Source organism: Pan troglodytes, chromosome 18, assembly GCF_028858775.2.
Source record: "Pan troglodytes isolate AG18354 chromosome 18, NHGRI_mPanTro3-v2.0_pri, whole genome shotgun sequence".
In the NCBI taxonomy this organism is placed as follows: Eukaryota; Metazoa; Chordata; class Mammalia; order Primates; family Hominidae; genus Pan; species Pan troglodytes.
The window spans coordinates 8,110,672-8,138,081 of record NC_072416.2 but is presented as its reverse complement, the minus strand read 5'-3'; the positions used below and the strand labels follow the sequence as shown (position 1 = coordinate 8,138,081).

The 27,410-nt window shown below is 46.1% G+C and overlaps 1 protein-coding gene across 3 annotated transcripts in view; it reads right to left on the bottom strand.

Annotated features, from left to right (window-relative positions):
• Positions 1-27,410, bottom strand: part of RBFOX1 (RNA binding fox-1 homolog 1) — a 2,477,231-nt gene that overhangs the window by 2,224,702 nt on the left and 225,119 nt on the right. For all 3 annotated transcript variants that reach the window (XM_054668820.1, XM_054668821.1, XM_054668819.2), the window contains exon 2: positions 24,149-24,187. In XM_054668820.1, coding sequence (XP_054524795.1) covers positions 24,149-24,187 — 39 coding nt within the window. The remainder of the gene's footprint in view (positions 1-24,148; positions 24,188-27,410) is intronic.

Here is a 27,410-nt window from a genome sequence, read left to right as displayed (position 1 = left end):
CTTTTTTTGTATGTTTATTACATAGTCACACACCATGTAACGATGTTTCGGCCGATGACAGACTGCAGATATGACGGTGGTCCCGTAAGATTATAATGAAGCGCGTACAGAAACCTGATATATGGAATTTGATATTGGCCACTGCAGATCAAATCGGGGAGATGACTGAGATTCAGTAATAGCGCATTTGGTTTTCTATATGGAAAAAATATATAAATAAATGTATATACATTATCTAGGTTTGTGTAAGTACGCTCCAGGAGGTTCACATAATGAAATCACCCAATGACGCACTTCCCAGAACGTATCCTTGTTGTTAAGAGATTAATAATTGTACTCAATGTGAAAGAAAAAAGTTTATTAAAAACAAAAACTCCCAGTGCAGAGGCGGATGCACTTCTACCCAAGGCCTGCAGGGGGCGCGGCAGCTTCATGATCTCTGCTCTCCCACGCGGCTGCTCTGGTCCACGGGAATCCGGCTGCCCAGGCCTCCTTGAAGTTTCCGGGCGGTCTGCAGAGATGCTCGGAGCTCACAGATAGGAGTGCCCAGAGGAACCAAGGCAGGGCTGGGCCACACTCATCACCCCCTCACCCCGCCCTCGGCCAGCACCATGGAGGGCGGGGGATTCCATTCTCAAAAGCTCTCAGCTATCCCAAAGTAATTCTTCCTGAAAGGGCTCCGGATAGCAACGCCGGGTTCCCAGGACGCCTCTCTCTGCCTCCACAAGGCCGAGCACCTAGAGAAGGTCACGTTGCAGCTATGAATAGCAGGAACCTGGGTTCAAGTCCTGGTTCCAGGTGCCCCTGAGCAAAGCTCCTAATCTCCATTTCCTGTTCTGTAAGGGGGGCAGGTGATACCACCCACCTCGTGGGGTTGCAATGAGGACTTAATGAAATGAAGCATGTATGTCACTTACCAGTGTCTGCCTTGGGATGTAACTGGTAGTTGTAGCCCTTCCCAAAATGAACGAGATGAGCCCAAGATAGGTGGTCCCTACCCTCTTCCACCATCACTGGGTGGCCACAGAGAGAAGGGGAAAATAAAAGTCACCCTTTCTCCATTTCCCTAGATTCATCAAGCTCTGCCACAGTAGAAGCTGAGGACAGGTTCAGACCAGGTCAGTGGCTGTGGCTCACAGGCCTCTAACAGTGGCCGAGGTCAGCCTGCAGGCAGCACCAAGAAAGACAGCAGTGAAATAACAGGCCAGGCCTGGGTCTGACCTCCTTCCAGATGCTCTAGGCTGTGAGACATCCTTGGATTCAGCGCTTAAGGTGCCAAGAAGGTTGCCAGCTACCTGGAATGCCCAGGTCTGCTGGAGGGAAAAAGACAGCTTGGGAGTTCAGACAGAGATGCACATCCTAGCCCTGGCACTATATGAGCTGTGTGACCCTGAGGAAGCTATTTGCCCTCTTGGAGAAACAGCTATTCCTCAGCAAAATCATCCATCTTTAGGACTGTTGGCAAGGCCGAGAGAGGTCATCATGTCAAGCACTGGGCACACCCCTTCCTCTGGGTGGCTCTGAACTCCTGCAACAATAATTATAGCAACAATAATACCACCAGCTAATATGTAAGGACTTACTCCATGGCATGGCAGCACTAGGAATAGACACGATGGTCCCCATTTTACAAACAAAGAAACCAAGTCAAAAAAGGAAAAACAAGGACGTCATCCTGCCCAAGGTCAGACAGCTGGGAAGGGCTAATAGATGAACTTGAATGGAAGTCTATCCAGTTTCAGAACTGTTCTTTTAACCTACCTGGCTGATCAGAACTTAAACCAGTGTCTCAGAGCCCAGCCCTTTGAGATGAGCCCTGGACATTAAGGATGTTTGTGCCTAATTCTTTGCCCTTTATCCTCCTTCCAAGGAAGCTAATAATTCTCAATTCACCCACATCATGTGCCCTTCATGTGTAAGCACAGGGTTAGCCACAGCCAAGGGAAGCATGAGAGGAGAACAGGAAAGAAACTTGTAAAAAGCCAACTGCGCCTAGGAATTCCTATCATGCAGAAATGCCCCGACCTTCCCTCTGCTGCCCACAGAGACTTAGTGTCAGGCAAAGCTGGATAGGCAGCGTCTGACACTGCTGCTTACTTGCGGTGTGATTGTGGGCAAGTTAGGACATTTATCTGTGCCTTGGCATTCTTATGTATGAAAATGCAGAAAATGCCAGAAAGGGAATTTACCAGAACACTTGCAAAGACTAAATGAGATGTATTTAAACTGCTTCCCAGAATACTGACATGTAAGTCAGCACTCAAGTTTTAGCTATTGTATCACCATCATATTCCATCATCATCATCTCCATAATCCTCCATTATCATCACCATCACACCCCACCAGCACCATCATCTTCCATCATCATCATCACTGTTATCTTCCATCACCATCATCTCCCATAATCATCATCATCACCATCATCACTATAATCCTCCATTATCATCACCATCACACCCCATCAGCACCATCATCTTCCATCATCATCATCACCGTCACCTTCCATCACCATCATCTCCCATAATCATCATCATCACCATCATCACATAATCCTCCATTATCATCACCATCACACCCTGCCACACCATCATCTTCAATCATCACCATCATCACCAAAATCCTCCATTATCATCACCAACACACCCCGCCACACCATCATCTTCAATCATCACCATCATCATCACCATAATCCTCCATTATCATCACCATCACACCTCGCCACACCAGCATCTTCCACCATCATCATCACCATCATCTGCCATCACCACCGTCTTTCATCTCCATCATTATCCATCATCATCACCATTATCTTCCATTATCATCATCATCACCACCACCACCACCATCATCACCATAATCCTCCATTATCATCACCACCACACCCCACCACACTATCATCTTCAATCATCACCATCATCATCACCATAATCCTCCATTATCATCACCATCACACCCCACCACACCAGCATCTTCCACCATCATCATCACCATCATCTGCCATCACCACCGTCTTTCATCTCCATCATTATCCATCATCATCACCATTATCTTCCATTATCATCATCATCACCACCACCACCATCACCATCATCACCATAATCCTCCATTATCATCACCATCACAACCCACCAGCACCATCATCTTCCACCATCATCATCACCATCATCTGCCATCACCACCATCTTTCATCTCCATCATTATCCATCATCACCATCTTTCATCTCCATCATTATCCATCATCATCACCATTATCTTCCATTATCATCATCATCACCACCACCACCATCACCATCATCACCATAATCCTCCATTATCATCACCATCACACCTCACCACCATCATCATCATCACCACCAGCACCACAACCATCATCATCATCACTATTATCTTCCATCATGAGTACAACATCTTCACCATAATCATCTTCTCCCCACCACCACTACCATAATTATCATTATCATCACCATAAATCTCCATTATCAACAGCTTCATCACCACTACCACCACCATCATCATCAACATCACCATCATCATGCCCATGACCACCAACTTCATCATCATCACTCCCACTACTATCATCATCATTATTTAATTTCAGGGAGATCATGCATACCAAGGGCAGAGCATACTGAGGGCAAGCAGAGGTGTGACAAAGCTTCCTATGCCTGGAAGATAGACATGAGCTCCACCATCTTGGAAGACATAACCATTAGTTGTGCCTTGCTTTTTAGCTTTCATCTTCTATGGTCTCAAGTACATTAAAGCATCAAGTACATTAAAGATAGAAATACAAGTCTCAATGCCCCGATTTCCTCATAACATTGCCTCTGTACCTTCAAGAACAGAGACCAAGACCAACCAACCTTTCCAGACTTGAGTTTTCTGCAACAGAGAAAAGAACCCAAGTCCTCACACTCAGGGTCCACTCAACAATCTAGGGTAACCCAAAGCCAACTCGTGCTGTCAGCTCCTGCAAGATCTGAAACTCTCACATCATCTTTGGTTCCCTCTTCCTCTCTCCTGTTTTCTCATCATTCCCCCATTCATTGAAAAAGAAGAAGGCATCTGCTCCATCACAGACCCCGTGCTACGAACTCAAGAAACAATAGACAACACGATGGTTCTTCTCCCTGGCCTCCGGAATGCTTCAGTCCAGTAGGGCAGCTGGACAATAGTCAGATAATTATGTAGTGACAGCTATAATGGGTCCCAGGAAGAAAAACACAAGGAGCTTGGATAGCATAGAATAGGGGGTGGACATTGTCTGGAGAACTCCAGGAGGGCTTCCCTGAGGAAATGACACCTACACTGATCCCTGAAAGAGGAAAAGGAATTCTCACAGTGATGAAACAGGGAGAAGTTAAGCAAAAAAATTCTGGGAAGGACACTTTGTGCAAAGGCCTGGGGGTATTGCAGGGGACCAGAGTCTCCACTGAAGTGAGCATTGAAGAAGAAGGGAATCAGATCTGAGAGAGGCTGCTGAGGTGAAAGGGCTTCTGACGTTGCTGGGTCTTACAGGTCAAGTAAAGGAGTCTCAGGTTTTATTCTTAAATCTCCAGCAAGGTATTAAAGAAAAATTTAAGTTAAAAGAAAAAAAAAACACTGAGTTTTATCAGTGATTGCTCCAAGCTCAGAAATGGGAAGGTCAATGAGTCCTGATGAGTGTCTTCTCCATCTCCCAGGAGTGATTCAAGTAGACTTGCATTCCTACATAGACAGGGCACAAGAGTGAGACCTGATGGACAAGTCAAGCTAACGGGGGAAGAAAGAGATGTTCTGGCATGTCCCTGTGCTGAGTATCATTTCCCCCAAATCCAGAACATCTGTCAAGTAACTGGCAGGTGGAGATTCCAAACACCTGTTGTCACTGCACAGCCCTTCTTCCATCCGGCTTCCCCATCTACCCAAGCCAAGGAGTCCACACTCAAAACAGATCACTCTGTACAATGACAGAGTTGAATACTGATGTCTGCTGGGAAAGCAAGTCCTCATTGGTCCCCTTGGCTCCTCTCCTCTTGCTCAGAAGGCAAGACATCCAATCTGAACTTCAGATGGAGAACAGGAAGCTACATTGAGCCCCCTTGTCCTTCCCACCAAATGTTCTCTTCTTCATGGGTAGTTTCAGGACATGAGATGACCCTTGATGGAACCCTAAACTAATCTATCACTTTGACAATACTGGAGTCAAGTCTCCATCACCAGGACTTCCTAGGGGAGGCAACCTGAATTGAAGAGCATTTTTATAGGGTTTTAAGTGTTATTACTTTAAGGAATGACTGGAATAAAGCAGTTCTCAGAGAAGTGCTTCAGGGCAGAGAAAAGAATTGTCAAAATTAGAATAAATTATTGGGAAGCAGGGAGAGAGGAGGCGAGCTCATACTGAATTCTGACTATGAGCTGGCTGCTTTGCAGAGCCTGCCTCTTAATTCTCACAATAATCTTATGATGTGGGAACGATTATCATCTCCATTTTGCAGATGGGGAAAATAAGGTTCAAGAGGATAATAACATCCTGAAGATCACAGTGTTCAGTAACAGAGAAGGAACCTGATTACAGATTCTATCTCAGTCCCAAACCCATGGTCGTTCTCGTGCTCCCAGACAGGGTGCACACTCACAAGCACTTTTGAAGTTCTGGACGGTGTTTAAGGAAATGCCCTAAAATAGACCAAGGGTAATAGAATCTCTTAGTTAAAAATCTGGCCTTTAGACTCAGGCTGCCTGGACAAGTTATTAACCTTGCTGAGCCTCAGTTTCTCTTATCTGTGAAATGAGGACAATGGTGAATTCTCCTTGAGGTATAATGAGGAATAAATATTAAAATCCATTTAAGTCCCTAACTGTGGTACTTCGCATTTAGTATGGGCTTCATATTTGTTAGCCATTTTCACTGTTACTAATCACATCATCATTTATCTAATAGTGGTAGGTAAGCTCTAAAATGGTACCTGATGATCTCACCTCTTGGTATGCATGCACTTGTAGAGTCCTCTTCCCTTGAGTAATAGCTGAACTTATTGACTTTTTTTTTTTTTTTTTTTTTTGAGACGGAATCTGGCTCTGTCGCCCAGGCTGGAGTGCAGTGGCGCAATCTCGGCTTACTGCAAGCTCCGCCTCCCGGGTTCACACCATTCTCCTCCCTCAGCCTCCCGAGTAGCTGGGACTATAGATGCCTGCCACTACGCCGGGCTAATTTTTTGTATTTTTAGTAGAGACGGGGTTTCACCATGTTAGCCAGGATGGTCTTGATCTTCTGACCTCGTCATCCGCCCACCTCGGCCTCCCAAAGTGCTGGGATTACAGGCGTGAGCCACCGCGCCCAGCTTTAACTTTTTTTCTGAGACAGGCTGTCACCTAGGTTGCAGTGCAGTGGTATAATCATAGCTCACTGAAGCTTCAAACTCCTAGACTCAAGCGATCCTCTTGCTTCAGACTCCCAAGTAGCTGAGACTACACGTGTGTGCCACAATGCCCTGCTAAATTTTTTTTTTTTTTTTTGGATGGAGTCTCACTCTGTCACCCAGGCTGGAGTGCAGTGGCACGATCTGGGCTCACTGCAACCTCTGGCTCCCTGGTTCAAGTGATTCTCCTGCCTCAGCCTCCTGAGTAGCTGGGACTACAGGTGCCCGCCACCATGCCTGGCTAATTTTTTGTATTTTTAGTAGAGATGGGGTTTCACCATGTTGGCCAGGATGGTATCGATCTCCTGACCTCATGACCCGCCCGCCTCAGTCTCCCAAAGTGCTGGAATTGCAGGTGTGAGCCACCACACCCGGCCATTTTTAAAATTTTTTGTACAGACAAGGTCTCGCTATGTTGCCTAGGCTGGCCTTGAACCCCTGGTCTCAAGCAGTCTTCCTGCCTCAGCATCCCAAAGGGCTGGATTACAGGCATGGGCCACTGTGCCCAGCCTTAATTGTTTCTAATTAAATGAATAAAGCAGAGGGAATGGGGTGTCACTTCCAAGATTAGGTTATTTTGAAAAATCCTGTGACTTCTGACTTGGGTGCCCTCTCTCACTCATTTGCTGTCATTAAGAGAAGCCAGTTGCCAAGATGTGAGCTGCTTACTGGAGGGGTTTGTGTGGCAGGAAACTAGCATCTCCAAATGACAGCCAGAAAGAACTGAAGGGCTCTGTCCAGCCAGATTCATGGGTGAATTGAGAAGCACATCGCCCCCAGTCAGGCCTTGAGTTAACTGAAGTTCTGGCTGGCATCTTTGTTGTTGTTTTTATTTTTGAGATAGGATCTTGCTCTGTTTCCCAGGCTGAAGTGCAGTGGCAGGATCACAGCTCACTGCAGCCTCAACCTCTTTGGTGCAAGCAATCCTCCAACCTCAGCTTCCTGAGTAGTTGGGACTATAGGTGCACACCACCATGCCCAGCTGTTTATTTTTATTTTTGGCAAGACAGGGTCTTACTATATTGCTCAGGCTAGTCTCAAGCTCCTGGGCTCAAGCAATCCTCCTGCCTCTACCTCTCAAGGTGCTGGGATCACAAACATGAGCCGCCATGCGTGGCCCTGGCAGGCATCGTGATTACAGCCTGTGAGAGATTCTTGAGGCAGGGCACCCCACAAAGCCATTGCACAAATGCCGACACAGAGAAACCATGAAATAATAAATGTCTGTTGTTTTAAACCGCTAAGCTTGGGGGTAATTTGTTACACAGCAATAGATAACTAATACACTCATCCATATCTGTATTCACCCAACAGTGCTTTGCTTTATCAGCAGATCAGAAGGCGAATTTCAGCTGCAATCCCGTCTACAGCATTAGAAAAGACAAATTGGCATATCCCGAGGTAGCAAGTTCACCGTATTTCACACTTCAAAACGCGGAGCCTGACAGCTACGGCGGCTGGGATAGACAGGAAGCTATCAGTCTACAAAGTAAAATCAGAAGGGTGTGCAAATAAGACACAATTAGATCCGGAAGGAGCTTTAGAATTCCAAGGCAACTCCAGTTTCCATCTTACAGATGGGGAAAAAGTGCCTAATGGGATTAGTCAAGCAGTACTTCCTCTGGGGGCAAGCGTGGGAAAGAGCAGCAGTCACAGACAGGCCGAGACCAAGTGTGTCTTGATCAACTAATGATGTGTGCCAAGAGCACGAAGAGCGTGAAGTGGGAGTACGTGCCACATGTCTGCCATCCTTGCTACTGGTGCTTCTAGAACTGCAGAAGAAAAAGTGGCTGTATCCCATTGTGGAAATCCAAGCCATCAAGGACTCTGGACTCCGAGGATGAGAATATTTGCATCAAACCCCACCCCAACCCCGCAGACATGCTTTGTAAAATGTTTTTAGGACTCCCCTACCCAGGGCTACAGACTTAAAGGCACTCTGTGGGGTTAGAACTCTGTGACATGAATGTGTTTTATTGACTGTGATAGATGACAGTTTGTATCTGTCCTATAAGGTCCCTACTCAAAGAAAATTCAAAGGGATAGAAAGAAGGATTTCTAACCCATAAGCTGCTTAGAATCTCTAAAGAATAAGGATTCTTTTCTTTTTGTTTGGCCTTAAGGATCTTGAAAATATCCCCTTCCCAGAGCAAGAAATGAATGCCCCATTTTATTTACATCAGGCTGATGATATTTTGCTCTCCCAGGAAAAGCCGTTTGCCCAAAGGCAATACCAAGATGGTCCACCAGTACCCCTTCTTTGTGCAAAGTAGCAGCACGTTTAGAAGCAAGGATGGTAGGTACAGATCACACACACCTCCATTCTCTGCCTCATGCCCATAGCAGGCATCCTTAATCAATCAAGACATTCCTTCCTAATCAACCTGAATGCAGCCTCAGAACCTATGTAAACACAGCACTTCAAGCAGTCCCTACAATTGATGGGCATCAGCATGAAAAATTAGATTTGCATTAAGTGCCTGCTTTATCTTTCTCCCTGGCTCAGACGCTGACTTCTGCACCAGGCAGCCCTGGCTGTCTTCCCTATTCAAGCTTCACCCATGAAAATTTGCACCTCGCCATTTGCCAGCCCCGCCTGGGCTGCAGGAAGCAGGAGAAATAGCCAAACATACATCTTTCCATCTTCCCCTTGGGCTGAAAGGCAAAGTCTCTACCTCCCGGTACCGAATGGTGTGCATCACACTCCTTCAGCATGCAAGAAACTGATGAAGAGAGTTATCCACATCTGCAACTGGAGAAATAAGAAGGCCTGAGCTGCCCGACCCTAGATGCTCTATGGCTCATCTGGAACAAAAGGTCTTACAAATCCTGGGACTTGAAAGAGAGTGAAAAAAACATTCTCACAGTAAATGATGGCTCATGTGTTTATCACACGATTCGCCATGGTGCAAGTCCCTAGTGTAGGATCCTTACTTGGACAGGGTCCCTGTCATCACTACCTAAGAAGAGGCTGTTATAGGCTGAACTGTATCCCTCCAAAATTTGTGTGTTCAAGCTCTAAGTCCCAGTACTTCAGAATGTGGCCGTATTTGGTGATGGAGTCTTTAAAGAAGTAACTAAAGTGAGATGAGGTCATTAGGGTGGGCCCTTATCCCATCCTACTGGCATCCTTTGATTAGGACACAGACACACAGAGGGAAGACCATGTGGAGACACGGTAAGAAGGCAGATCATCTACAAGCCACAGAGAGAGGGCTCAGAAGGAACCAACATGCTGACACCTTGGTCTCATACTCGCAGCCTCCAGAACGATGACAGAATGCAGTTCTGTTGTCTAAGCCACACGGGCTGTGGTACTTTGGGATGGCAGCCCTTACAAACTAATACAAGAGCTGACTATCACATTTTAGGAAAAGGGAAGCACTTGGTATCTTCTGTCCCAGGACAGGACAAATAGCCATGATCAAGCATCTATGCATCATGTATAGATGAAAGAAAACAACAACACAACTTTTATCATTTCTTTTCTCAAAAATACAGACAAGTATTAACAAGAAAACAAAAAATGGTCCATGAACTTACTACCATAATAAACCCTGCTGACACTGAAAATACACTGGGTTAGACAATTCAAATGGTATTGAAAGATACAAAATGCCCTGTTCTCCCAGTCCATCAGCGCAGCCTATTTCAGTTCCCAATGGCTTTCTTAATTCCTTCTAGAAAATTCCAAGCAAATAGGTCATGGGTGTCAACAAGAAACCAGACATTATGGTGGGGTGAAGATGCTCAATAGAAGACCCCAGTCCTGCCTTGGATTACACCAATCTAATGAGGAAGCCAGACATGAAAAGAAAAATCAACTCAACATTTTGAGATATGAAAAGTGCCTCCGCAGAGGTTGTGAAGATCAATCTAAGTGCAAAGAAGAGGAACAAACTAACTCCTTCACTTCCAACAGTGAGAGTCGGAGTATTTTTAGAGCTAGTAGACTTGTGTGGGATAACAGGCATTCACATTCAATGTTCTGATTGTGTAGGTTGCTACAACCTGCATGAATGCTCAGCTCAGACTTTAGACGGAGCATTCCACCTCCAGGATATACACTACATAGATTGCCTTGCAAAATATGAAAATATATGTGGCAATAACGTTTCAGTGAAATATTGCTTCTAAGAGCAAATCACTGGAAACAACCCAACTGTCAAAATCAAACAAGTCATGGTACATCCACATGGTGACATATTATGCAGGCACTGAGAAGAAAGGCACAGAACTGTTTCTGCTGATCTGGAAGGGACTCCAAGATACAAGACAAAGGGAAACAAAGCAAGTCACAAAAGAGTGTGTTATGAATGGCCACTCTGGTATAAATATTCAAGGCTACATGTGCACACTCACATACACACTAGCATAGCCATGGGTGAATTTTCTAGAAAGAATTAAGAAAGCCATTGGGAACTAAAATAGGCTGGGCTGGTGGACTGGGCGAACAGGGCATTGTGCATCTTTCTATACCATTTGAATTGTCTAATCCCATGCATTTTCAGCGGCAGCAGGGTTTATTATGGTAGTGAGTTCATGGAACATTTTTTGTTTTCTTCTTAATACTTGTCTGTATTTTTGAGAAAGGAAGCTGTAAATTGTGTTGTTTTTTTTTTTAAATAATCTATACATGATGCATAGATGGGCGAGGTGTTTATGGATGTGTACTACATGTGGGTGTGCTTTTATCTCATCCTCTTTGGGACCTTGGAGAGAGATTAGGAGAAAATCCCCCAATGGCTTTGACCCTTGGTCAAAAGCTTCAACACACATCATTAGCGATTCTACAGAGCACAGCAGGGATTTCTTTTATGCATCTCCGGATGAAAGAAAACCTAGATCACAAGTCATTCTGTGAATCTGAGATAGCTTCCCTCTCTGCGGAGGAGACCTCCCACTTAAGCATGTGAGCCACCCTGGACTGGAGCCCAGCAAGCCTGGATGCAGAACACCACTTTCTGACCCTGACCAGGAGAAAGCCAGGCCTGTAGGCAAGGAGGAAGGCCAAGCTCTTGACCTCCTGTGGGCTGGGCGGGAGGGTAGGAAGAAAGAAACCAAGGAAGGGAAGGACCCTGGACACTGAAGACCAGTCTCTGCCACTGCATCTGAGCAAAATGCCTGGTGGGAAACAGGAAGCAAATTGGAGCTTAAGGAATGTTTTAAGAAGCCCAAGGACACGTCTGTCCACCATGAATACAGGTAGCAGGGGAGAAATAATTCTTTTTTTGCGGGGGGTGAGGGGCGGGGATGGAGTTTCGTTCTCGTCTCAGGCTGGAATGGCGCGATCTTGGATCACTGCAACCTCTACCTCCTGGGTTCAAGCGATTCTCCTGCCTCAGCCTCCCAAGTAGCTGCGATGACAGGCGTGCACCACCATACGCAGCTAATTTTTGTATTTTTAGAAGAGACGGGGTTTCACCATGTTGGCCAGGCTGGTCTCGAACTCCTGACCTCAGGTCATCCACCTGCCTCAGCCTCCCAAAGTGCTGGGATTACAAGCATGAGCTACCATGCCTGGCCAGGGAGAAATAATTCTAAGGAAACAATACTCTGCCTGAAGCTCAGCCTCGGCGTGGCTTTGCAAAGGAGGCCTTTGGAATCACAGAGGGTTCAAACCCCATCTCTAATCTCTCCTAGCTGTGTGGCCTCAGGCAAATCACCTGACTTCTCTGTGCTTACAGTCCTTGTTCTAGGGACAGAGATGAGCAATGAACAGGGCAAACATGTCATCTGATTGGCAACAAGGCTTGTGGCCAATCAAATGACAGCACCAAGATTTGACAAGGGCCATGAAGGAAATCAAACAGAGGCCATGACAGAAGATAATGAGGGCCGAGGAAGTCTCTCTGCAAAGGCGACATTTAAACTGTGACTGCATTTTTATGTAATGGAATAAGCCGTCTCTCACCCCTTGTGGCCGCCAGGGTCCTGGAAGGGAAGAGATGGCAAGTTCAAATTAAGATAATTTGTGAGGAAATTAATAAAAGGACTATTCATAAAGGTATGGGTAGGGGGTAAAGGAGCCACAAGTTATAATCTGGTGCCCTGCAGCCAGTGATAGTGAGGATCCCACCTCTGCCCTCATCCCTAAACCCAAATACAGACAGAGAGGGTTGCCTGACAGCAGCAGAGATCTTAGCTTCGGAATATAGCAGCCCATGGGAGGGAGTAGGGCCTATAAATGCCCTCTTCTCTCCTGCCTCCTCCTGTAACATACTATGGCTCCCTATTGCCCAAACCCAATGAGAAACCAGTGGGAAAAGGTGCCTCATGCTGGGGTTTACACAGGAAAGCCTACCAGGGCACAAAGAACAGTGGAGAAGAGCAGAAAGCGGGTCTGGAAAGGTAAGCAGATGCTACCCATTTGTTCCCCTTCTGCACATCGGAATCTTGGGGGGTCATATTAGAATTTGTTAGTGCTTCTAATCCTGCATTCATAAGGCCAATGAGAATTACCTTGTATGTGTTTTATGTGTATGTGTTTAATTCTAAATGCTTGATGATTTGCTATAGATGCATTTCTTGCAAGGGGCTTTCACTGTCCAGAGCTTTAGATGTCCCAGGTAATCAATAATGCTGCAGCTCTGATTCCAAATTAAATAACTGCACATTCATTACCCATTCCTGGAAGCACACCAGGGACTCCCCCTCCAGAAGCACAAATCCCCATGCTCAGAGCCTTCCTTCTCCTCTGCTAGCCCACTCTAACCGTCTGGCAGCTTGGATCGGACAATGTGAATATCATCCGGCTTTTAGAAATCAAACTCCCTTCGCTGGTCTAACCTAAATTGGGATGAAGAATGCCAAGGCTCTGAAATTTACTCCGCCAAGCTGAGCCCCAAGGGAGGACATAACATTTGGCTGCGGAATCGGGGAATGTTTGCCTGCTTCCCTGTCATCTGCTTCTCCAAGGAAAGTGGAGGAACACAGAATTTCAGCTCCATGGTGTGTGGATCCCCTGCTCCCTCCCTACTGAGCTGCCAAAACAAAAGGAAGGGTTACCTAGAAGTGGGGAGTGAGGTGGGCCACGGTGATGTGTAATGAGAACCAAGGAGAACTGCATTTGGGGCTGAGCAAGTTGAGTTTCACATCACGCCCTTTCTGTCTCAGCTAACGAAAAACATCACGCTAACTGGCCAGGGAAGAACAATAGTGTCTGAGCCAGAAATTTCCTTCAGTGAGACAACACATCATTTTGCAATTACGCATTTCTAGGAGGTCTTTTCTGTGATCAGAAAGCTATAAAGCACCCATAAGAGAAATTCATCCTGACATACATGCCCATCAGGAGAGAAGAAAGACTGGTGTTATATGCACCCCAGCCCCCAGATAGGAAGATTTGCAATGAGGGTAAGCAGTAAGATACTGACTATGGATCAAATACCGTCTAGACAAAAATCAGAACGAACCCTATTAGTTGTCTCATCCCAACTCAGCTTCTTGTAGATTAAGAGAAACAGCCCATGCAATTACTTCAATAACTTATGCAAAGTAAGATCGTTTCCCAAATTGGAAGTGACAGTCTGGGCCACCTGGTAGGAAAGGCAGCCTGTCCCCAGGAGGGGCTGAGCATTTCTCTCCTAGCTCTTTAGGTATTTGCTTGGTCGTGAGATAATCATAATCAAAATCATTACCTCCTTCCCCAGCACCATCACCATCATCCATCTGCCAATGTAGCAGGGCATTGAGTGCAACTTTTCAGTTCCCCTGAAACCAGCTCTAAGGCCTGTGGCTAGGAAAAAAAAATACAGGCATCAAAAATATCTTCAGCCTGGGCAACAAAGCAAGACCCCATCTCTACAAATAATTTTTAAAATTAGCTGGATGTAGTGGCATGCGCCTGTGGTTGCAGCTACTCAGGAGGCTAAGGTGGGAGGGATCGCCTGATCCCAGGAGGTCGAGGCTGCTGTGAGCCTTCATTGTACCACCACACGCCAGTCTGGGTGACAGAGCGAGACCTGTCTCAAAAAAATAAATAAATAAATAAACACCAAAATAGTTTACCAATGTGTGTTTTCCTAATCTGTATATACAGATAACATCAGTTACAAAAAGTTTAGTATGTGCTATCATGGCTAGATGGAGAGGTAGACATTTTTATTTGAATAACTGGGAGGACTAGATTGAGAAAGGTTAACTTGGAGGGCTGCCTGGAAGACGCAAGACTCTAGCCATCTTGAGGAAAGGATTTGTGCCCAGAAAATAGAAGACACTTGGAAGTTAAAGGCAGGGTCTGCACAAACCCAGAGGTACCCAAGAGGCAGGGAAAGGAGCTGGTGGTTTGTGCAGCGATAAATTAAAAGGCGTCCATGGAGCAAATCATACTAAACATATATCTTGTCTTCAACAAGTAAATTCCAGACACTACTCAAAACACTTAATTTATCTTACTTTGCTTGAACTCCACAATGACTCGGTAAGATGGACACTGTTAAACCTGTGAGTGCCAGGGCTGAGCTTCAAATTGAGGCAGTTGTCTTCAGAGTTCACTTACTTGACCACTACATGAATGAGTAATGAGCTCACGGTCCAATTAAAACTATGTCAATTAAGTAGGGAGAATGACTGTGTTCTGGAGTAATGGAGAATCCTGCAATCACATGGAGGCATTAGGAACAGCAGCCTCAGCCTCTCCAGTTTGGAGCATATAAGAAATGTCTGGTCTCATTCCAGATTTACCGAATCAGATTCTGCACTTTATTATTTTTTTAATTGACAAGTAAAATATGGCATATGTTCATGGTATATGACATGATGTTTTGCGATATGTGTACACTGCAGAACAGCTAAATCAAGGTATGTAACATGCATTGCCTGATTCTGCATTTTAACAGGGGTGCCCAGGGTCTCCCTCTATGCATTAAAACGCGAGTGGTGCTGGTCTCAAAGTCTGGGGTCAATAACATAAGTCTAAGAGAAGGAGGGGGCACTCTGGCTGGAAACAAGGCAGGTAGGAGCCTGGATGAGCTGCTTGGTATAAATACATTTTTCAAAGCCACGTACACTTGGCAGCCGTAATTCTGACAGAGGAACAAGACAGTCATGGTTAAGAGCTAGAGCCACACTGTGGAGGCCAGGGCAGGAGGATCACTTGCACACAGGAGTTTGAGACTGCAGTGGGCTATGATCGTGCCACTGTACTTGCACTTCAGCCTGGATAACATAGCAAGGCCTCATCTTAAAATAAAAATAAAAATAAAAAACTACAGCCAGGTCCAGGCACTCTTGGCTCTGCCACTTCCTCAGGTATGTGGCTGTGGGCATCTTATGAAACCTCAAAGACTCACCTTCACCATTTAAACAGTGGAAGCAAAGGACTGGCTCCTGACTAGGTTGTCACAAAGATTAGGTGAGAAATTCTATATGTGGTGCTTAAGCACAGCACCTGCTAAATATTAACCCTCCACATAAATATTACCTATTACTATACCTATGTCAAAATTATAAATTATTGACATTTAGCTGGCTCTGAAGGTCCCAATTATAGTTGACAATGCCTGGGAAGAGGTTGGAAGAAGGTGCAGAAAAATGCAAAATGCAGCTCAGCTAAATTTCCTCATCCTATCTGGACACAGTTTAAAGCTGTCATCTCATTCTTGACTTTGAATCTTAGAGAAGCAAGCGTTACAGCAGCCTTTTCAGAAGAACTTCAAGGCTCAACTTAAATCGCATGTAGAATTAATAGCAGGATGCCTACCTTCAAATCAGCAGGTAAGATAAAAGCAAATTTAACAGACTCTACAGAGCAAAGAACAGAGAAAACAAATGAAGCAGCAAGGAAAGTCTTTGTAATAAATACTTTTTTAAATGACAGAAGATCAAACATATCTATTATGGCAAATATATTTGCACTAAATTCCTCTATTAAAAGACTAGGATTCTCAGACTGGCTGAATAAACAAAATCCATCCATGTGCCACTTCCAAGAGACACCTACAACAAAAGGAAATCTTACAAAATGAAGGGTAGCATGCCCAGGCCTACCCATCAGAACCAAAGGAAGAATGGAGAATAACGCTGGTTTCAGAAAAACCCAAGGTACGATGCATCAGCCAAGCTCAAGATGGTCATTTTCTGTTAATAAAAGGTTCAATCCATAGCCAATGCTAGTCAATAAATAGCCTTTGTGAGTCAAATGGCATGGGCTCAGAATATGTACAGCACAATATATGGCCAGTACCAAGAAAAACAAACAGAAATAAACTAACTCTGGAAGATCCTAACCAACCTATCTCATATGAAAAATAAAGAACACCATGCTACCCCATGCTTATAAAATAAATAAGGTTTGTCATACAGAGAGAACACCTTTACAAATGTCCGGGAGTATTTTTTTTTTTTTTTTTGAGATGAAGTCTCGCTCTTGTCCCCCAGGCTGGAGTGCAATGGCGTGATCTCAGCTCACTGCAACCTCTGCCTCCTGGGTTCAAGAGATTCTCCTGCCTCAGCCTCCCAAATAGCTGGGATTACAGGTGCCCACCACCACACTTGGCTAGTTTTTGTATTTTTAGTAGAGACGGGGTTTCACCATGTTGGCCAGGCTGGTCTCGAACTCCTGACCTCAGGTGATCTGCCCACCTCGGCCCCAAAAAGTGCTGGGATCACAGGAGTGAGCCACCGTGCCTGGCCGTCCAGGGGTATTTTTTAAACACACATTAATGAACAAGTTAAGCTTTAACGAAGTCCCCTCAGTAGGTTCTGTACAATCTACTTTCTCAGCCTATAGTGTAAGTGGAAATTAATTTTTAAAACTCCTGTTGTGGACAAGTTCCTAATGCTTAGAAGTTCACGAGCACCTTGACTAACGCTGTAGTTGAATAATGGGTAGGGTTTGAATAATCCAAGATGGAGTAATGCCAAAGAAATTCTTATTTGCTTTGGAATATGGTCACAAACTCAGGAAAATTCAGCCAGACTTGCCCACTTGTCTGTCCATCCACCCATTCATCCTTCCTTCCTTCCTTACTTCCATCCATTCACACATCTACTCATCCATCCATCCACCCATCCATCTATCCATCTGTGTACCATCCATCCACCCATCACCCACCCACCCATCCATCCATGTACCTACCCACCCACCCTTCCTTCCTTCATTCCATCCATTTACCTACCCCCCCTTACATCTGTCTTTCCATCCATCTACCTTCCATCCATCTACCCACCCACCCTTACATCTATCCTTCCACCCACCCACCTTCCCTCTTTCCATTCATCTATCCATCCACCCACTCACCTTTCCATCCATCCTTCTACCCATCCTTCTATTCATCCATCCATCCACCCACCCACCCACTCATCCATCCATCCATCTACCCACCCATCCTTCCTTCCTTCTGTCCATCCACCCACCCACCCTTACATCTATCCTTCCGTCCATCCACCCATCCTTCGTTACGTCCATCTTTTCATCCATTCATCTACCCACTCTTCCATCCATCCATCCATCCACCTACACACCCATGCAACGTGCATTATCTACTCTCTACTAAGTACTACACAAGGTACTGGGAATGGAATAAAAAGGTGAGGTACTGCTTATTAGGAATTTTATAGATCCATAGCCATGCAAAAAAGAAAAAAAGAAAAAAAAAACAGGGTAAGTACAGAAAGTAATTAAAAAGAGGTATGATGATAAGCAATGAGACATCACAGTGTAACAGGAGTAATGAGGTGTCAGGTAAGGTCTGTTTCTCACCTAACAAATATTTATCAGATGTTCATTATATGCCATGCCCAGGAGCTATCACAGTGAATGAGACATATTTCTTGGGGAGCATATATTTTTGTGGGAAGAAATCACGTAAATAAACATGAGAACAAAAAAGGAATATTATTTCAGATCATGCTGAGTGCCATGGAAAAGACAAAACAGGGCAAAGGAAAGGGGCATGTTTGAGCCAGGGCAGTCATCAAAGTCTCCTCGGGAGGAGGGACATCAGCTCTGAGAGCCTCATGGATCAAGGCAGGGGCAGAGGCAATGTCAGAAAGGTGAGTGGAGCCAGCTCGTGTCAGTGTCAGACTGTCTGGACATAGTCTGATAACAACGGTAAGCCTTGGGACTTTGAGCAGGAATTCCATGTGATTCTGCTGGATCCCCTACGACAACCTCAGTTCCTCTGGAAGTCAGACACCCTTCTACGCCAAAGTTACCTATGCAGACAGGCGTGCAGCTTCCATGGAGGATCAGATGGCAAATCCTGCTCTAATTACGCTGGTAATTATGAGCTGACACTTGCAGAGCAAGAAAGAACATTCCTTCTGTTAGGAAATGATCAACTGGGAAGCCAGTCCCAGCCTCTCAAACAGGGAAGGCGCTGTGAATTTACAAACAGCTGATAAAAGGAGGTGAGACCCAGTCCAGGAGGGCAGCACAGAAATCACTCTAAGAAATAATTAAGAAGCCTAGAAGACGAGAAGAAGATTTCGTTCCAGCATGCACACGGACCCTCCTGACCCCTGGGGTAGCGTTAAAAAGAGCAAATACTCCTCAGTCAGTCTGACCAAGATTTTAATCCTTGCCCTGTCTGTGGTGAGCCGGGAGACCTGGTAGCCTGGGAAGGTTATTTGCCTATCTAATCCTGACGATCCCCCCTGCTGCAAATGGGTTTAATAATAATCTTTCTTGCAATGGGGGTTGGGGGGACAATGTTGGGAGGATTACACGAGATCACATTTGTAAGGTGCCTGGAACACAGTAGGTGTACAAGCAATGCCAGGCCCTCCTCCCCAGGCTTCCCTATGCCTCGTGGGTGGAAGCTCTGGAGTGAGGAGGAAGCGAAAGAGAATAAAAAGGAGGATGCTGCCAACCACAGAGGTTATTATGCTCCCTGGTGATGCTAGAAGGCAGGGAGAGAGCCGTGATAATAAGATTCTCACCCCGTTTTCTGTGTGACGGCAAATAACAGAGACATGAGAAAAGAGCATCCGTCAGAACTCACAGAGAAGGCAGACAAGGCAAGGAGATCAAAGGAATAAATCCACCGCAATCTGAAAAACAGCCTGCCTGCTTTCATCTGTCTGGGAGTTGACACAAGGACCCACACTCCAGCCAACAACACACTTTTTTCCACCCATGCTGCATGAAGTGGGGCTGAGGGCATGGCAGCTTCCAAAACACACCCCCTTCAAGGATAATAAATCTTCTCCTTGGTCTAGCCACACCTCGCCAGGACCTTGATCCCCACTCTAGGCTAAGCTCTAGAAATATACCGCTGCCAAGGAGATTTATCCATTTAAAAAGGTCAGAGAATTATTGCCACTGAAGCTTGGGCTCACAGCAGGTGTAAATACTCCCGAGGTCCCACGAGTGCTTTATCACACTCAGGAGTGAGGACCTGGGGGATGTTCTGCCTTGGGGAAGTTCCTTCCCAGGCAGACCATGTAACTGCCCTGGTGCCTGGAGAGACAGAGGGTTCTCTGGGGGTGGGTACCTACATGCCCATGCCACCTTTTATCACTTTCTTCTCCTTCCCACCTGGGAAGGGTCTCATCTTCAGCTTCCTGGGCTGCCAGCAATGGTAGGGACCTGCATCCTCTCTGTTCAGTTTCATAGAGCATCTCTCAGAGGGAAAAAGGATACCACTCAACAGATTCCTACCTCAACCCAGTCACTGAAATATTGAAAAGGCAGAAATGCAAGGCCAGTTAAAAAACATCTCAACTGTAGAGACTAGATCACCTATTTTTCAATACGCTGGTTCCTGAGCCTCTCTTCAAAGAGGAACAGAATGTCATTTCCTCAATAGGAATTCCCATTTTCTCACATCCGACTAAGAACTTTTTAGCATCTAAAGATGCTCTGGGGGCTGTGTGGATCTGGGAAAGCCGAGACCGTAATGAGTTTTTAAAAGTAATCAATCAGACTGGGCACAGTGGCTCACGCCTGTAATCCCAGCACTTTGGGAGACCGAGGCCGGTGGATCACCTGAGGTCAGGAGTTTGAGACCAGCCCCGTCTCTACTAAAAATACAAAAAATTAGCCAGGCGTGGTGTCAGGCACCTGTCATCCCAGCTACTTAGGAGGCTGACGCAGTAGAATCGCTTGAACCCAGGATGCGGAAGTTGCAGTGAGCTGACATCGCACCACTGTACTCCAGCCTGGGTGACGAGAGCGAAACTCTGTCTCAGAAATAATAATAATAATAATAATCACTGCACTGGTATGAAAAATGCTGATGCTTTCAGGGAGCCTGGAGAAGCCTCTAGATGCAATGGGAGGGTTCCAGGCTGCAGAGGCGGACAGACCAGGGTTCAAATCCCAGCTCTGCCACTTACAAGCAGTGTGACTGTGGGCAGGTTACCTCAGCTCTCTGGGCTCCTGCACTCCATGGTAGAAAAAGAGAGATGATGAGACCCAGTTGCTCAGATGCTGCATGGATTTAGGCTGATGGGTTATCATATGGCTCATGGGTGATGCCCACTGAATTGTTATTATTTTGTCAAGTTGCCTTTGACAGCCCTGAGATAGAAAGGGAGAGGGAGAGAGATGAATAGAGATTGAGAGAGACAGACAGAGAGAATGTGTGCGTGTGTATCTGGGTTAAACAACCTATCAACAAACCAACGCAATCAAATGACCCAGCAACTGCACAGACTTCCCAAAGTTTAGAGGTTAAGGGGCTACAGTGGGAAAAGGGGGTATACCAGGGACCAGGAATAGACACATTTGGTCCCTCTAGGTGAGAAGAGCCTGTCTCCCCTTCCCTCGATCTCCTACCCCTTCTTTGCCCAAGCCCAGTGCACAGCCTAGAACATGCTACCCAGGGCTGATGTTCCACATGCAGGACAGCGTGGTGGGTGGAAACACGGGTGAAGGCCAGCCTTGCAGGCTTGAGACCTTGGCTCTGTTCCTCACTCTGGAAGCTCTGGGAGAAACCCTGCTGAGTCTGTTTCCCTTTGTTAAAAGATGGTGACAGTCTGGCAGCTCCTCAATAAGTTAAACACAGAATTACCATATGGCCCAACAATTCCACTCCTAGGTATATACCCACAAGAACCAAAAACAGGAACTCAAACAAGTACATGGGCACAAATGTTTGTGGTGGCACACTCTTTGCAATAGACAAAAGGTAGACACAACCCAAATTTCCACCCCTAGATGAATGGATACTCATGTGGTCTTGCCTTCCAAGGGAATATTATTCAGCCATAAAAAGGAGAAAATGCTACGATATGAATAAACCTCAAAAACATTATGCTGAATGAAAGAAGCCAGATATGGAAGACCACATACTATATGATTCCATTTATATAAAATATCCAAAAGAGGTAAATCCACAGGGGCAGGATGCAGACTAGCAGTTGTCAGGGGCTGGGGGATGGAGGAAGGGGGAGTGACTGCTTAATGGTCGCAGGGTCTCCTTTGGGGGTGACAAAAATGCTTTGGAACTACATAAAGGTATGGTGGCACCACATTGTGAATGCACTAAAACCCAGGGAGCTGCTTACTGTAAAACGCCTAACTTCATGTTATATGCATTTCCATTATAAACTGATTAATGAAGAGGGAAACAATGGTGCCATCACTCAGGCAGTGTAGACAGAAGCAATGAATGCACGTGAATAAGGCACCTGGGATAATCCCTGGCATGTTATAAACTGCTCCCCCACCACAACAAACACTTCATTAGATGCTTCCTTGCTCTGTTGGCTTTTAACAGAGCCCACCTCCCAAACACCCAACTAGTCATGAAATGACTTGTCCACATGGTGGGTGTGCTGAGGAATGAGCACAGGTGCTGGGATGATACTCCCCACAAAGAAAGAGGACTCTGAGAAGCTCCCAGCAGTACAAAATGCCTGAAGGCAGCTGCACCTGAGAGAACCCCTCCACCACCTGCTCCATGCTCTCCAAAGCAGCAGATGAGGAGGCAACAGACAGGCCAGAACTTGCCCGCTCTAGTACCCACCTCCCAAGAAAACCTCTACTGGTCAGATCCAGCCATCCCCACCAGGTCCTGCAGAAAGCAGAGTGGTTCAGGGTGACCACAGCATGGGCAGACACCTACCAAGAGCAAGGGAAAAGGTATAAATATGTTCTGTTCTCAGTTCCCAGCCTCAGAAGCTAGAATTAAGCTAAGGGACGGGGTGGGAAGCCAAGTGAAGAAGTAGCAACCTCTGTCCTGAGATGGATCCAATTTCCCAGGATCTCACAACTTGTAACTGTGTTTCTGATAAACCAGCCAATGTCAGCACAGAGAGGATCCAGGTCAAGCAAAAGGGAGCTACTCAGCATAATGGGTTCAAGATTCATCCAAGTTGTAGAATGGATTGCTGCTTCCTTCCTTTTTATGGCTGTATAATATTCCACTGCATGGATAGACCACATTTTATTTGGACATGTCAGCTATTTCTCCTTTTGGCTTCCATGAATAATGTCACTGTGAAGTTGTGTGTCCATGTGCTTGTTTGAGTACCTGTTCTCGGCACGTTGGGGCATATATGTAGGAGTGAAATTGCTGGGCCATATGGTAATTCTATGTTTAACTTTTGGAGGAACTGCCAAACTGTTTTCTTGGTAAAAGAAGCCAGACACAAAAGGCCACTTACTATATGATTCCACTTATGTGAAAAACTCAGAATAGGTGAGCCCAAAGAGACAGAATGCAGGCTGGTGGCTGTCAGGGGCTGAGGGGAGAGGAGAACAAGAGGGGAGACTGCTTAATGGGTACAGGGCTTTACTTTGGCAGGATGAAAATGTTTTGGAAGTACAGAGAGGTAGTGATTGCCCAACACTGTGAAGGTACTAAATACTTCTCAACTGTTCATTTGAAAATGGCTAATATTATGCTATGTGAATTTCACCTCAACACAATTTGTTTAAAAAGCAGCTACTCAAACTCTTCTACCCATAACTGGCAGCCAACAGTAGGAGCCTGGGGAAGGGTGGACAGTAACAGGGGTGGGAGGAGGAACAAGAGGGCACAGAGCATGCCCTAATCACCACTTAAGTGACAGCAAGCATAGATTCCGCCTCCCCACAAAGCCTCCTTTGCCACTTAAACCATCTCCAATCCACTCAAGGGCCAGCCATGCAATCCTCTTCAATCCTATTACACAGGAAATTTACATATATAATAAAAAGATGCTATCTTGACACTAATCTTGAGGAAAAACATTCTTACATTTGTATTAATTTTCCTTCGCAGGTTTTAATTGAAGAGTGGATACAACATCGTGGAGGAAATAAAAATCTTACTTCCTCTATCCAAGGGCCATGTGGCTTCATTAGAAATTACATTAGTTCCTTATCAAGCAACAATAATAACGTAGAGTTGAAATCGATTTAAAAAAATGCATTGCCCTAAGGTATAGATCTGTTTGGTTCAATTATATTCTTACATGGCTAAGCTCTGGTACCTCCAGTGCTAATAAAATTGTGGCATAATGCAAGGATGTGCGCTTCACTCACCTTCAAAGCTCAATGATGAAATACAGGCAAGCACCCTCATTGTTCCCATTAAGAAGCTGTTTAACTGCCTGCCTACCCCTCACCCCTGGCAAAAATGACTTCATTTCTGGAGCTCATACGTTAAAGACGCTAAGTATGTTTGATCTCATGAGCCTTCCCTGATCAATTAGTAGTGACCTTCTTGCTAAGGGATGAACTGTGCTGTGGTTGATTACAGATGTCTGCCCTGGGCAGTGAAGTTGCAGGGCTGTGACACAAGACTTTTCTATTGCTTTCATTTCCACTAGACTTCACAGACATCCTAAGTCAGGACAAAATGAGCACTTACCTGACCCTCAACCAGGCTGTATGGCAGGGACAGTAGATCCTGCATTAAAAAAAAAAAAAAAGAGAGAGAGAGAGAAGAAACATTGAGTCTACATTGAAACAATTGCTTTGGCTTTGTTTTTCTCTTAGATTTAAAAAAGAATATTTTATTCATTCATTCTAAAAACGTCCATTAAATGCCTAACATGTGACAGGCTCTGTTGTAGGCTCTGTTTTTGACAACAAACAAGATGACAAATGGCTGCCATAAGACAGAAGGAAGATGGGGGAGAACATGGTAAATAAGGAAGCTAACCAATAACTATTAATAATAAATGAAGATAAGATCAGAATGATAATTCCTATGATGATAACAAGATGAATTACGGGGAGGAGAGTAACTGCTGCTACTTTAGACTAGGGGTCAAGGAGCACTGAGAGTGGAATGACAAGAAGGAGACTTCCATATGGAGGGATGGCAGGTCACACTCCCTGGGGCAGGGACAATGGACAAGCTCTAGGAGGCAGCCTAGAGCAGCCAGAACCATCAAACTGAGTGATGGGAGAGGCAAAGAGATGATGTCAAGGAGGCAGGCAGGGACCAGAGCATATCTAGCCTTGCAGGTTGAGATACAGAGTTCAGGTGTTTTTCTAAGCAATATGGGAAACCACAGGAAGATAGCATTTCTTTCTTAAAACACCCCAGCTCCTGAACTAGGATTCCCAGAGGGCACCCACAGAAACCCTAGCTGCCTTGAGGAAGACCTCACTCTGTGAGTACTCTCTGATTTCAGGGCCCCAGGAGTTGAAATACCCCCTCTGCCCCCACCAGGCTCTGAACTCAGCCAAGCACCTCCGTTGGGTCAGAACCCAACTCCTCCCCTCACCAAATGCAGCCCCCATGGAGGAGATCAAACCCCACACATGCTCCCCTTGGTCTCAGAAGGCTGAGTCAGTTGCTTGCACAGGAGGGACCCTGGCTTAGTCAAAATGGCAAGGGCCCGCTGCACAGACACTGTATGGAACATGAATCTGAGGGCCAGCCTGCCCCGAGCCCAGCACATCACTCTTCAAGCCAAGAACACCTTCTCTTTCTTTCTCTCTCTGACCTAAGCTTGCGCTTCTGCCGTATTCCAGAATTGAACAAGATGATTTCCCACCTAAAGTGGGAGAAGATACCATAGCTCCCCTTTTTTCTTGCCAAAACGTCAGACCTTTCAGTGTCCCCATGAACTCCACCAGCACCTCCTCTTCCTGCCCAGCCAAGGAAATTGCCCCAAAACCAACTGGTCCCATCAAGGGCTCCAGACTCAACAAGGTGCCCCTGGGAGCTTACCCACTGCAGCACCGTGGACAGAGACCAGATGCAGCTCTGTTCTGCTGCCCAAGGTCTCAGGCACAACATATCTGGCCATTCTGGAGAAAGCCACATTCAACCCTTGCAGTCCACGGGACTCCACCTGCTGAGTCTCAAATTCCTCAGCCTACTTCATAGGGTGACGATTCAATGAGGCCACGCATGCCTGGTCCATGGAAAAACATCCACTTAAGGCTTGAGTGTTAACAGCTATTATTAGTATGTTTGTTATAGTTCTTAGATGAGCCCATGACCATGAAATTAACAACGAACATGGGCTAGGGTGAGTCAGCTCCATCTCAGCTGCATGAAGAGGAGTCCTGGGGGACATGACTTTGACCTACAGTCACAATTTGAAAACAGGTAATCCACAGAGTAGATGCTGGATACACACCTGGAGAATGAGCTGTTTCCCCCAGCCTTGCTCAAAGGCTGTGTTTTAAGCTGAATTGCACCCCGCCCCACAAAACTCCTGTGTTTGCAACCCCAAACCTAGGACTTCTGAACGTAATTGACTTGCAGACAGGACCTTTAAAGAGGTGATTAAATTAAAATGAGGCTGTTAGACTGGGCCCTGATCCAGTCTGACTTCTGTCTTCATAAGATGATGAAATTTGGACACACAAACAGGTGTCAGGGATGCAGCAGCAGAGAAGAAAGGCCAGGTGAGGACGCAGCAAGGAGATGGCCACCTACAAGGCAAAGAGAGGGGCCTCAGAAGAAACCAATCCTGCTGACACCTCGATCTTGCACTTCTGGACTCCAGAACTGAGAGAAATAAATTTGCCGTTTAAGCCACTCCATCTATGTTACTTTGTTACAGCAGCCTGAGCAAACACACACACACCCAGGCAGATATGGCTTTTCTCTCCCCTCTGAAAGGTGCAAAGGAGATGGTCTGTGGTTTTCAAGGTCCTCTCCTCCCAGTCTCCAGACCCCTGTGTCAGCTCAGGTGGGTCTCTGCCCTCAAGCTCCTAAAGGAGGTGCCTGCAGACCAGGGTCTGCACACAGGGGCTGAACAGATACAGACCTTCCTCCTGGGCTCCTAGAGCCGCACCCTGTGCCTCCCCAGCCCCTCCTCCATCCATCATGCCTCCCCTTCACAATCTCCAAGCCCTCCTTCTCTATTGCCTCCTTTCTTGGGACTCAGAAACGCACCCAAAGCTCACCACATTATCAACTACACAGCTCTGTTTTCTTTGCTTCTTGCCATCCACCCTCCAGAGCTGGGCTGAATGCTGGAGACATGATGGGGCACAAACAGAGGAGGCCTCTCGTGGCGCCTACAGTCTGGGGAGGAGAACACTGTACTGAGAGAGCTGCAAAAAAATCCACATAAAGCTACAGCTCTGAAGGAGAAGGAGATGATGCAAGGACCCTTGGTCCCCTGTCATCTACTCCTCAGTGCCCGGGTTCCCCGCCCACCCAGACAGCTTAGTCCACAGCTAGAATGCTCTCCAGTGACTCTCCCTTCTTCAAGCTCTGTCATGTCCCCTCTCTGACATCTTTTCCTGAGGCGTTTCCTCCTTTCTCTATGCCTATCCTAGGAATGAAGACATCCCATAGGGTCTGCCCTTTGCCCTCCCAGAGAATCATTTACCATGGCATCTGGACCCCAATGTCTACCTCACTGGGGACCCCTGACTGTGCAGTTCTAGCCCCAACTGCTCTCCTGAGCACCAGACTCAACGGACCATCTTCTTGGCCTCTCCACATGGGTGTCCCACGGACATTATCAACTCCACACAGCCCAAGCCCAGCTCTCCTCTCTCCCCAGCTGTGCCTCCTTCCCCTCCTGGCACCCAGAAGGCATCCCCGTTCTCCCAGCCCATTGAGCCTGAAGCCCTGGCACCTCCTGATTCCCTCCTCCTGCTGGTCCATCACGGGGCTATTGATCCATTGCAGCTGTGCACAGCATGATTCTCCC